This window comes from Aspergillus piperis (genome assembly GCF_003184755.1).
Source record: "Aspergillus piperis CBS 112811 unplaced genomic scaffold BO85scaffold_21, whole genome shotgun sequence".
Classification (NCBI taxonomy): domain Eukaryota; kingdom Fungi; phylum Ascomycota; class Eurotiomycetes; order Eurotiales; family Aspergillaceae; genus Aspergillus; species Aspergillus piperis.
In genome coordinates, this window is record NW_020291611.1 from 662,349 (window position 1) to 673,501 (window position 11,153).

The window sequence follows — 11,153 nt, forward strand, 5'->3', positions numbered from 1 at the left end:
TAGGGTTTCAGTCGTTTCGGGTTATAGCCCGCTTGCCACTCGAGTGAGTTGTGGTTATGATTCAAGGACATTTAGTTTTGTGTTTGGAAGGTGTCTCAGTATCCAAGAATCCGTATTAGTGCCTTGACGGTCTGGATATGCCGGGTTGGCCATCTATTCTTCTTTTTACATGATTAGAAAGCTCAATGAAAGCGTTACTATATCTTTGAGCCCTTCATTAAATATCAGTTCTACTAAATGATACAATCAAGTCCGTACCGACAGGCAAAACCTGTGCCAACAGAAAAACTGACAAATATAATGAAAAAATGAACCACATAAACTAGGTAACGAAATGGGTAACATTCGGTTCGCGATGAATACATATGCTATCCGCTAACTCGTGATGTCTGTCAGGTGGCTGAGGGAACTTCACCAGACAGATGCGCACCAGCACAGCCCCAACCCAAGACCATAGGATTAAACCTATTAGGATACTTCGCCATCATAGCAGAGTACAATTCGCTTACGGTCTGAGGTTTCTGTTCCAACAAACCCATGAAGTCTCGAATATACTTCTTGGTTGCTTCCAGATGCCATATGCCATCCATTTCATCCGCGTTCCGGTGACCGGGCACCACATAGACGGGATTAAGTGCCTCAACCTTCTCAACCGCTCTGATCCATTCTTCTCGCTTCTCTGGGGTGTTCGCTTCGAAAAGCATCTGGTGAACATCGCCATATACCACATCTCCACAGACGGCCAACCGCAGGTCTGGGACCCACAGTACAGTTGAGTCAAATGTGTCGGAATGGCCGCACTCAATTGCCTCGAAAACCCATCGGCCTTCTAGTAAGAATTGATTATTGCTTGGGAGAGCTTCCGGTAGCCGGTGCTGGGTAGAAAGTTGATCTCCCGGGAAAAACGCAAGCCACGCCGAGAACCCCTCTTCGGAGATTTGCTGCTCGATATGACAGACAGTCGCCTTGGTTGCCACTGCTTTCGCTTCTGGAAAGTGCTGCAACAGCAACGGGAGGCCAAGGAAGTGGTCCGCATGGCCGTGGGTGATATAGATATAGGAGAGCTTTCGACCCGGTGCAGTCTTCCCGATCCATTCGACCAAGTCCTTGTTCTGGTTGATTGTGATCGCAGTATCAACAAGAACAGCTTCATTCTCCGAGTAAATCAGAGTGCAAGTTTCGGGAGACCATGTGGTATTCTGCCGGTGTGACACATGGTCGACACAAGGGATTGGCGGCACCGTATGAACAGATACTCTTAGACCCGACATGATGTTCCAGTATTACCTCCGAGGAGTCAAAGATACGATCAGAAGAGATGGATTGATGGGCCTGAGCAAGGGGTCAGGAGCATTTGAATCTTATGCCGTACTTGGCTCCTATTATTTCTGTTCAACATCCGCTCTTCCGACCCCACCTCGGCCTCGGACTGAATCATTCATCAACAAAATATTATTTCTCTCAAGATGCAATAGAATGCGATCTTCCGGCCCCCGGATGAACCGGACCCCCACCAACTATGATTATCTCAACAACCCGCCGGACCCATCAACTCAATCTCAAGATGAGACGGGCTTGGTGGGTCAGGTCTTACTAGTCAAGTGGCGCAAGTCTCGGAACCTTTAAAACGACCACTAATCTTTCCGTTATCCAAACTGATTTAATATGTACAGGTTCTTGGCAGTCCACCTAATTAACGCAGATCTTATACCAGCGATAGTCTACAAACTGGGGACGACGGAAAAGACTACAGCGTTAATATGATCTCTAGGTATACGGTAGTTTCGCGCAACGTCTTGTAGGTGGCCCATTATGGTGAAATTTTTGAGTCATGTCTCTAAACTACTTAGAGATACCCGTCAAGATAATTGCCGGCGGAATGTACAAGGTCACCACCGACCTCGCAGAGATTGGTCTTCAGAGAATGAATAGGTGTCACAATGTTGTAGAACGAGAAATCCTGACATTTGGGCTATAATTCTAGACAGGCACCCATATTTCTGTGCTGAGAGATATACAATCGTGGCCGACAACTGTAGACTTAGTATAGGAGGAACGGTACAAATCTAGGGCAACATAACAGACATTACACCCAATCCCACTATGGGTTTATACCCAGCAAGTAGCTAAATTACAGGTAATATGTTCACAGTTGTAATAATCTGAGCTAAATAACTGTAGAACGAAACGACTGACTGCAGCTTTCCTGACGACAGGCCTTGCCATGCCAAACAACCGAAGGTAAAGAGAGCAATCTATCAAGTCTGTTCTTGAAATAGCTTGCAACTGAGACTAATGTTTCAGCCACACAGCCAGGCTAAGCGCCTTCCCAAGCGACCGGCTTGTTTTCCTTCGCCCAAATCTTCTCCGCATCACTTCCAAATGGGGGAGGAACTAATCCATTGACCCGCCATAGCCTCCTTTCGGTCTCATCGACATGAAATTCCCAGTCATAACCTCTATCGGCAATATGAGGCTTCAAGGCTTTGTCAATCGCGTCGCATGTAGATTTATAAGTTTGGTCGTCATTTTCGAGTCGAACGGCGATGTGGTCAGCAATAATTCGAATAAACGGTTTTTCCGTTCTGATTTCAGCGCCGACCCACGTATCTCCGGGGGGGAGCTTCATAAAGTTGATGACCACATAGAATGCAGGAAGACCAATTCCGGTGTATATCTTGGTGATGTCTTCCGTCAAAGCTTTCTTGGAAGCTGTGTCCTCGAAAGTGCCGGAGGGGTGAAAAATTTGCCAAAAGGGCATTTTAAGTATGTGATAGTAAGCCAGAAATTTGAGTAGGGTCCCCAGATAGAAAATGAGCAGGGCCAGGAAGAGGATTGACACAGATGTAAGACTACGACGACTTTGCCGTCAAACGTTACCTTATAAATGTAGCTGGGCCCATCTCAAGCTAAAGTTCCTTTCTCCATAATACCTGACATTGTTTCTTACATGGATCAATGAATACCTGAAGGCATGGCCCCACATACAGCTGGTAATCCTCTCGGCTTTTCTTGGTACTTCAGAATGACGATCATGCTGGACAGTGGGTATTTGGATGCGAATACGGCCTCGGAAGGAGCTCGGAGAAATGATAGATACGATGAGCGCCGGATGGATAGTTAAAACGTTGCCGGATAGATCAGTAATCAAATAAGCGTCCTGATTAGATAGATAGGCCGATACTAACTGCGAAAGGCAGACAGTCGTTAGCCGGCATCTTTATTCACCCCCTTGTATTACTCATAGCGCTATATCAGGGTTCGTTCTTCGGCTTCCTCCGGTCCGAGATCTTTCCAGCGAGACTAGCCCATGCATGAATAGCTCCGGATAGCTTCCCCCCTTTCTCTGAAATATATGTATTGGAAAACAGAATTCTGGTGAAAATCGACTCAAACAAAGTTTCTTCACAATGCCTATCCGCGATGTTGCATTCGAAACGTCTGACCACCTCACACTTCGAGGTTGGGTCTTCACTCCCAGCTCCTTCGATGGAAAGCTTCCGTGTGTGGTAATGGCGCACGGCTTTGCGGCCCATAAAGAATTCAACCTAGGTAGCTTTGCGGAGTATTTCACTTCGAACTTGCCAGTCGCTGTACTTGCCTATGATCATCGTTGTATCGGTGCCAGTGATGGAGAACCAAGACGAGAAATCATCCCTGCTTTGCAAATAAGCGACTTTTCCGATGCTATTACTTTTGCACAATCTCTACCAGAGGTTGCCGCCGACAAAATTGCTATCTGGGGAAGTTCATACAGTGGAGGTCATGTTCTCACAGTTGGAGCGGTTGATCGTCGAGTCAAAGCTGTTATTAGCCAAGTGTAAGTCTAACCTATAATCTTACGCCTTATCTGGTCCTGTCTGACCTTCATGCGTGCGCATTAGCCCCCTAACCAGTGGATGGGATACGTTCCATCGTATAAACAGAGCTGACTCGATTCCGAGACTCAACAAGTTATTCGAAGACGGTCAGTTTCCTATCCCTTTAATAGATACAATGCTAGTGAGAAAAAGCCTGTCCTGCTGACGAGCTTGAGATCGGGGCCGTAGATCGCCTTGCTCGTGCAAGAGGTGAAGAGCCGGCTCGGGTGCCCGTGGTAGACAAAGATCCTCACGCCTTTTCCGTTCTTCCTTCAGAGGACAGCTATATTGGCTACAGCTCAGGAATACCATTAGGGTGGGTAAATGATGTGACACTTAAGAGGTATGTGGCACAATTTGTTTCTGAGTTACTGGAGTGTAGGGAATAGGTCTAACCATAAAAAAGCCTCGAGGCATTCCGGGCATACGAACCTTCGGCGCTTATTGAACGTATCAGCCCTACTCCGTTGCTAATGATTGTGATGGATAATGATGTTGTCACACCTACCGACCTTGCGCTTGGTGCTTTCGCAAGAGCAAAGGAACCCAAGCAATTACACATCCTGCCGGGAGGTCATTTCGACCCATATAATGGGCAACTCTTCGATGAAAATGCCCCGGTACAGGCTAGCTTTCTACAAGAGCATCTCCTAAAGTAGGAGAACATTGAACTGTTCTGATCATCTGCTGGTTATTTGGTACGTCCGCTATTTGGACTGTGTGTATCGTCAAACAGCTACTACTGGAAGATATGTAGCCGTTTCAGGCACCTGACCTCACAAAAAAGGTCTGTTTGTACAAGATAGCGTCTCGCCTCTCCCTTCTTGACCGATGTCTATGCTCGCCTGACTGGACCGAGAAATCGAGCACAGTTCTGAAGCTATCATGGTTTATAGAGTCTGGCCTGCGGGAAGACGGTTCATCTCCGCTTCCACAACTCTTTCCATTCCAGTACAAAGCGTCTCGTTGTGTGGGTCTATAAAACAAGTCCACGGATTCCAGTTACCTACCTAAAGCCATTGAAAATACTTGTTCCAGGATTAGGCTGTTTGGAAGAGATTGCTCTCCTCAATCACCATCCCTGCCTCCATATTTTTCAGGATCAACCATACGTTCCTTGACCCAGGTGTTAATTGCATCCATATCCCTACACTGTACTTCAGAGCTCCATGAAGCATGTAGTCCCACCTGTCTCTCCTTAGGGGTCTTTTGTAGGTAGTCCTTCGTATACCGCTCTGTGCCGTCATCGTCAATATAGGTATAGTTGGGATCCCACCAGTAGATTAACGAGATGTCACCATGACACAAAATAGCCTGGCGAATGGCACCAAAGCAATCATCCGCGTTAGAATTAGTTGGGTATGACGAGGGAACAATATGGGCAGCATGACAATACGAACTGTTATGTATCTCAACCTGCTCCGCAGACATATTTGGGTAGATGTTAGCCAAGAGAAGACAAGCTCTGCTAAGGCCTTATTGTCCCCGCCGAACCCTTGGCGCGCCCCGCATGGATATCCGGCCGACGCACACTCCAAGGGGCCTGAACCTTCTCTCGTCCACCCTTTTGATTCCGAGGTCCTTGTCTCGTACCTCAATTTCAGTAAGTTAGCTATTGGAGTCTTTATGTTTCTGCCTGGAGCGGACTCTCTGGACGTTCCGATTTGCCCACTGACAATAGGTGGGTCGAAATTGGTCGAGTAGTTCATGTACTAGGGTCGGAGGCACGGCCTGGCCCTTGCCTCGGTCGGAGATAACTAGTACCCAGTCAGTTAATTTGGCCACTTTCAAGCAAAGAATCTTTTCTCGTGATTGCCATAGTCAAGGGAATTATAGGCTGGATTATATTGTCTTTCGATAACACTACGTGGTGAATTCACAAAATTGGTTGAACACTAGCGAGAGCCACACAAGCCGGTCGAAGGACTTCATAGACCGCTTAACTGCCCGAGGTACCCACATGGCCACTTTTTCCTAATGTAAAATTCTTGGCCAAAGGGTACTATGTCATCTTGAAATATTCGAAAATCTACATTCAATGGCTCAAAATCCAGCTCCAACGCTTGTAGTCTGTCACGAGTAGTAGGGTCTGGTGCCAGTATTTTCGCGCGTACGCCGTCTGCGGATGTTGACGGGTCTTGCTCTCTTGACGCAAATCGGAGATACAGCTTTCGCAAGGAGGGCACATGCGTAGGGCAATGTGTTATCAGACCTTTCAGTTCGGTATACAGTGCGGATGAGCACTGAAGGAGGCAATGGTCAATGAACAGATGACTGAGCGAGCGTGGAAGAACTTGCCAGAGCGGCGCTACCGGCTTCATGCCTCCATCTTCAGTAAATTGCAAGAGATTACCCCACCGCATACAGACAGTCTCTAACCGAAGGAAGTTCGAGAAAGATCCAAAAAAGACCGGTGTGGGGGTCTTGGCATCTTGCCGGACGTTCCAATCACTGAAGGTCAAACTCAAATGGCGGAGCGAAAAACGAGAGCTCTGTAGAGACTGGTATAACTGACGTAGGTCTTGCCAGTACTGACTTTCATATTCATGCCAGCCCTGTTGTTGCAGTGTAAATGACTCGAGCGCAGAGCATCTATTGAGAAGGTGAGGGAGGCTTTGCAATGCAGTATCAGGGCATTCAAAATCCAGATGGGTGAGTAGTACGGTCGAGAGATCCTTTGGCATCCTAAGTGGCGATCGGTCGCAAGGGTTTGAGACGTATAGCTTTCGCAGAGAAGGAATTCGAAGAAAGGGCAGTAATCGAGTCAGGGGAACCGCATCCACCGATAACTCAGATTCCCAGATACAAGGTCCGTTTGTAAGTGAGATATGCCTGAGCTTAGTCAAGATTCCTAACTCGGGTTTGCTGGCCCACTCTATAACCCGCTCAAAGTGAGGTGAATGCCTAGGGGGAAACGGTCCGTCCTCATAACCCCCTATCCATACCTCTTCCGGAAGGGCAACCCCAAGCTTCTCAAGATCCACAAGCTGGACTAGCAACAGCGCTAGCCAGACATCTTCAAAATGGTGGAGCGGCCCTTGAAAGTCCGTCCGCTCAGAAGATTGCTTGAGGTCTCTGCGCCAAGAATAGAACTTGCGGCGATGTTTGCGTTTAGACTGTCCATAAGGTAACATGAAGTGGCGATATTTTTCTTCGGCCAAAATCTCCAAGGGGGGTAGTTGTTCCCATTTCCCCTCCTTACAGTCGCTAGGATAAAGCTCCAAAGATCGAATCAATGGAGCAAGTGAAGGGTTTGTTATCATCACTTGGGTGAATCGACGGACAGGAAGAAGTGATTTGGGCATGATTCCGTACGCAGCACCGAGATAGTCGTATTCATTGAGAGGGAGCGAGACGTGGTGATATAAATGGGGAATAAACGCAGTGTACCATGCCTTGCATACAAGAACCGATCGAGTGTAGTCAGGTGGGGTAAAGAAAGGTATAATATGAAGCAGAATCTCGCTCGGAATTTTAGCAAACATTTTGGACGATATGTAGAAGATACGTGTAGCGGAGGGGCAGTGGGCGACGAGGAGGAAGGGGGGAAATAGTTTAATGCTTAAGTAGCCCATGTGGGGCAAGGGACAACTTGTACTTATCGGAACTGGCTGGTCTAAGGGATCATAGCCGGAGGAAGAAATGATAATGGTATCGGTGATAATGGCCAGCGAATACAATATAAGATGATATGATACAATAAGGAGACCCTACATAACGGCCGTGGAATTTCATTGCTATCACCTTGATTTTTAGAAGCCCACATAAATCTCTCAGACAATAGAGTGTACACTAGCTGACGACAACACATCATCGGGGTGTCTCTTCGACTTCTGCCGCCGCTTATCGAATTGGATCAGAATGTGTGCCTATTACCAGGGCCTTGCAGTATGTAGACCGAGGCTTCACAGCTTGAAATGATGTAACTGCCAATCGTGCCAGAGCATTGTTCAATCGGCTTCTATATCCAGCACTCAAGTAGGTATGTATGCTATTATGGGCACAGTTCTTCTTTGTCCCCCTCTTTTTCGTGAAGCCCAAATACGCATAAGATTGAGTTCTAGACCAGCTAGTACTAAAGGAATAGTATATGGTATTGTTTGTTTTTTTACATAACCCTGACGGCTTCAGAATGGTAAGAAACTAATTACGTTATTTTTGTTTGGAAGTTTCGAGAGTGAGCTCAGCGCAACATATATTTTATCATAACCGCGATTACGCCGATGCTACAATTATACCGATCCCATTATCGAATGGACAACACACTATAATTCCCCCCCGCCTAATACTACTCGAGTCACTCGTAAACTTCAGATATGGAAAAGGCGCAAGTATTTTGTTGATCTGACACAGACTAATACTCACTGTATAGTCGGACTTTCAAGTCCCCCAATAGTTTATCCTTCTCAAAGAACAACACTCCCTCATATTTTCCTTCAATTAGACCCCAGTACTCCAAATGTCTCACTGCGTCTAGACACACATCATTCTTTATTCGATCGGTATATTGCTCGGCATCTTAAAGATCTACGATAAAGCTGTGACATGCCATCGGGAATCCGAAAGTAATCAAGGGGAGTCGCGTATTATTGTCCACTTTGGGGCTCCCATGTGATATCTTCTCTTCGTGGGTCCCAATGAGTGAAATGGCAGGACTGCAGTTCCCTGTAGGTCCATTAGCAGAGCTCTAATTCGGAAATGTGTCCACCTTGGAGTCTTCTGTCCCGGAATTTATAGAACATCCACACATTAACGCTTCAATGAAGGCAATTCGAATACGGTTTTGCTCATCTTCTGGAAGTGTGTCGAAGCCATGTAAATTCTCTCCAGTAACCTTCTGCATCACAATATATGCAATGTACCCGCCTGGTAGTTCATCGCTAGAGTTCTGTCTTTCAATAGCGTACCCAAGAAGCTTCGGTATACTCCTGCAGTCCTCTAATTGCGATAGATTATATATTTCGCGGTATACACCGTCACTAGGCTCAGAATACCTATGGTTACTCCAAAATGTGATTCTATTCATGTTAGTCCAATTCGTTCCCCTTTTGGCCCTATCTTTATTTCAATCAACAGTGTAAACATACTGCTTTTTGGCTTTTATGACATCGGGCGTATTGGAAGGTTGACCAGCTCTGGTAGCTTCAAAAGCCTCATGTCGCTCATACGTAAAGCCACCTTGTGGGTCTTCCTGCTTCCGAATTTTGCTTGAGAGATTTCTGCCGACTTTCTAGTCCCTGAAATCATAATCTAGTCGAGTATCGAATAGTGGTTTGTGACTATAAGTACTGGAAGCCATGGTTGTCGCTATCAAGGCGGTAATAGTGGGAACTCTGAGAACAGAGAAATCCGTAACGACCAACAATGTCACGTGGTGTGGTCTTGTTATTTTCAATTAGGAAAATGTTGTATTCTTTTTATGGCCATTCACCATGAGATAATGAATAACTGGTTTTGGTGCAGTCATAAATTTAGATGCTTCTAATATAAGGTACATATTATAATGCATCGCTGGCTTCGAGAACATAGATGTGGACATAACACTCATTAACAACAACAAATATATATATATTTAAACAGGAAATTATCACCAATACTTCAAGACAGCAACGTCACTGTTTTCCCTGCTCCTCAACGTCTTTCATGAAAAACTTACAATCTGGCTGCCTTGCTTGGCTTTCACGAGGGATAGTAGTGACCAGAAGGATGGGATGAAGAGGGGGTGATATTACCCATTTCTCGTCCCTGTCGTAAGTTGTCGTATGCTATAACTCCAAACTGGCTCCTACAAGCTCTACACCATGTTCTCCCGAAAGCTGTCTACAGGATACCTACAATTAGCATTCGAGTCTGGGCACAACTCATGTGACCTCAGCTAGCGCCCGGGCATTGAGGAGTCTCACTCAACAGCTTCACACCTTAAGCTCTCCGTTTCGACTTCAGCATCAACCATCTCTAAATACTTTGCCCTTTCTGTCAGCTGAGTCCTCCAAAATGGAAAGGAAAACATGGAGAATGCTAGGTAAGAAAGACAAACCTACATAGCTCACATATGTATAACTAGGCCCTCACCCAAATAACAGAAAACAACCCCGACGTAATGAACCAACTAGCAGCAAAGCTAGGCTTATCGCCGGAGCTACAGTTCTACGACGTATATTCCATAGACGACCCATCAGAGCTTACACACATCCCCCGACCTGCTCTAGCTCTGTTGGTGATCATCCCACTTACACCAGCTTGGGACCAAAACCGCAAGGCCGAAGATGCTGACAAAGAAGAACCCTATCCTGGCTCCGGCCGCCCTGATGAGCCCGTCATCTGGTTCAAGCAAACCATCGGCCACGCCTGTGGTTCGATCGGTCTGCTCCATAGCGTGATCAATGGTCCGGCTGTTGACTTTATCAAGCCTGATTCCGATCTCGCGGAGATACGCAAGCAAGCTATACCGCTGGATATGGACAAACGCGCTAAGATGCTGTACGACAGTGAGGCGTTTGAAGTCGCTCATAAGTCAGTCGAGCAGGCTGGTGATACCGATGCGAATTTAATGGATGAGCGTGATGGTGGGCATTTTGTTAGTTTCATCAAGAGTGGCGGGAAGCTCTGGGAGCTGGAGGGGTCGAGGAAGGGACCTCTGGAGAGGGGGAATCTTGCTGAGGACGAGGATGTTCTTAGTCCACGGGCGCTTGATATGGGTATTAAGAGGATTATCAATCTGAATGCGGGTGAAGGAGGAAGTCTGTGTTTCAGTTGCATTGCTTTGGCCCATAGGGCCAAAAGCCATGCTTAATGCTCAATTGATATACTGTGTACGGAGTACTACCGCGATGACTGTAATCTGCAATCTTATTGGTGGTGAAGTCCCGTCTCTGCTCTATATGATGACTAATACTCACCTCGGCTGTCGCCGGCTCCACCAGCAAAGTCAGCTAGCGCAAGCGAGGACCCACCGCGCAGGTATAAAAGGCGGCTTCCCCCCCAAAGATTTTGAAAATCAAGCGACTCTACGTTAGTTTCCCTCCCCCCTACATTGGGATGATCCCACTGAAGACTCATTTGCTAACCACCTTTTTGCCTACAGTTCAAAGAATCACTTTAGAGTAGACGTCCCACCTCTGAGCTCTTCTAAAGAGCCACAGAATCTCCACCCTTGCTGATGACTGCTATGTCCTCGATGCCCTAAAGTGAAGCCGTTTTTTACTTCCGATTCGACTTCGCACTTGCACGCTCTGTTACGATCCATCGTCAGATGGACTTGTTTCGGGTGTCGGTGCGATGGTCCAGGGAGTG

The 11,153-nt window shown here is 46.7% G+C and overlaps 7 protein-coding genes across 7 annotated transcripts; 2 read left to right on the top strand and 5 right to left on the bottom strand.

The window, feature by feature from the left end:
• Nucleotides 1-392: 392 nt before the first annotated feature.
• On the bottom strand, nucleotides 393-1,271 carry BO85DRAFT_380192 (MBL fold metallo-hydrolase; the record flags this gene model as incomplete). The annotated part of the gene is made up of 1 exon (XM_025656369.1): nucleotides 393-1,271. One exon carries the CDS (start codon nucleotides 1,269-1,271, stop codon nucleotides 393-395), a length of 879 nt encoding a protein of 292 aa, XP_025511944.1.
• Nucleotides 1,272-2,317: 1,046 nt separating this feature from the next.
• Nucleotides 2,318-2,761, bottom strand: BO85DRAFT_491744 (tautomerase family protein; the record flags this gene model as incomplete). Its single annotated transcript, XM_025663734.1, has 1 exon — nucleotides 2,318-2,761. One exon carries the CDS (start codon nucleotides 2,759-2,761, stop codon nucleotides 2,318-2,320), a length of 444 nt encoding a protein of 147 aa, XP_025511945.1.
• Nucleotides 2,762-3,368: 607 nt separating this feature from the next.
• On the top strand, nucleotides 3,369-4,541 carry BO85DRAFT_503565 (alpha/beta hydrolase). Its single transcript, XM_025664234.1, has 4 exons — nucleotides 3,369-3,820; nucleotides 3,885-3,967; nucleotides 4,014-4,203; nucleotides 4,267-4,541. The coding sequence occupies exons 1-4, from the start codon at nucleotides 3,411-3,413 to the stop codon at nucleotides 4,517-4,519; spliced, it is 936 nt and encodes a 311-aa protein (XP_025511946.1). The 5' UTR covers nucleotides 3,369-3,410; the 3' UTR covers nucleotides 4,520-4,541.
• Nucleotides 4,542-4,673: 132 nt separating this feature from the next.
• On the bottom strand, nucleotides 4,674-5,303 carry BO85DRAFT_503575 (uncharacterized protein). Its single transcript, XM_025664235.1, has one exon. The coding sequence runs from the start codon at nucleotides 5,289-5,291 to the stop codon at nucleotides 4,929-4,931; it is 363 nt and encodes a 120-aa protein (XP_025511947.1). The 5' UTR covers nucleotides 5,292-5,303; the 3' UTR covers nucleotides 4,674-4,928.
• A 381-nt stretch (nucleotides 5,304-5,684) lies between these two features.
• BO85DRAFT_503579 (F-box protein) lies at nucleotides 5,685-7,345 on the bottom strand (the record flags this gene model as incomplete). Its single annotated transcript, XM_025664236.1, has 1 exon — nucleotides 5,685-7,345. One exon carries the CDS (start codon nucleotides 7,343-7,345, stop codon nucleotides 5,789-5,791), a length of 1,557 nt encoding a protein of 518 aa, XP_025511948.1. The 3' UTR covers nucleotides 5,685-5,788.
• Nucleotides 7,346-8,214: 869 nt separating this feature from the next.
• BO85DRAFT_380445 (uncharacterized protein) lies at nucleotides 8,215-8,886 on the bottom strand (the record flags this gene model as incomplete). The annotated part of the gene is made up of 2 exons (XM_025656383.1): nucleotides 8,215-8,370; nucleotides 8,695-8,886. The coding sequence occupies 2 exons, from the start codon at nucleotides 8,884-8,886 to the stop codon at nucleotides 8,215-8,217; spliced, it is 348 nt and encodes a 115-aa protein (XP_025511949.1).
• Nucleotides 8,887-9,799: 913 nt separating this feature from the next.
• On the top strand, nucleotides 9,800-10,682 carry BO85DRAFT_452864 (ubiquitin carboxyl-terminal hydrolase). Its single transcript, XM_025660922.1, has 2 exons — nucleotides 9,800-9,882; nucleotides 9,944-10,682. Exons 1-2 carry the CDS (start codon nucleotides 9,855-9,857, stop codon nucleotides 10,651-10,653), a joined length of 738 nt encoding a protein of 245 aa, XP_025511950.1. The 5' UTR covers nucleotides 9,800-9,854; the 3' UTR covers nucleotides 10,654-10,682.
• Nucleotides 10,683-11,153: the final 471 nt, after the last annotated feature.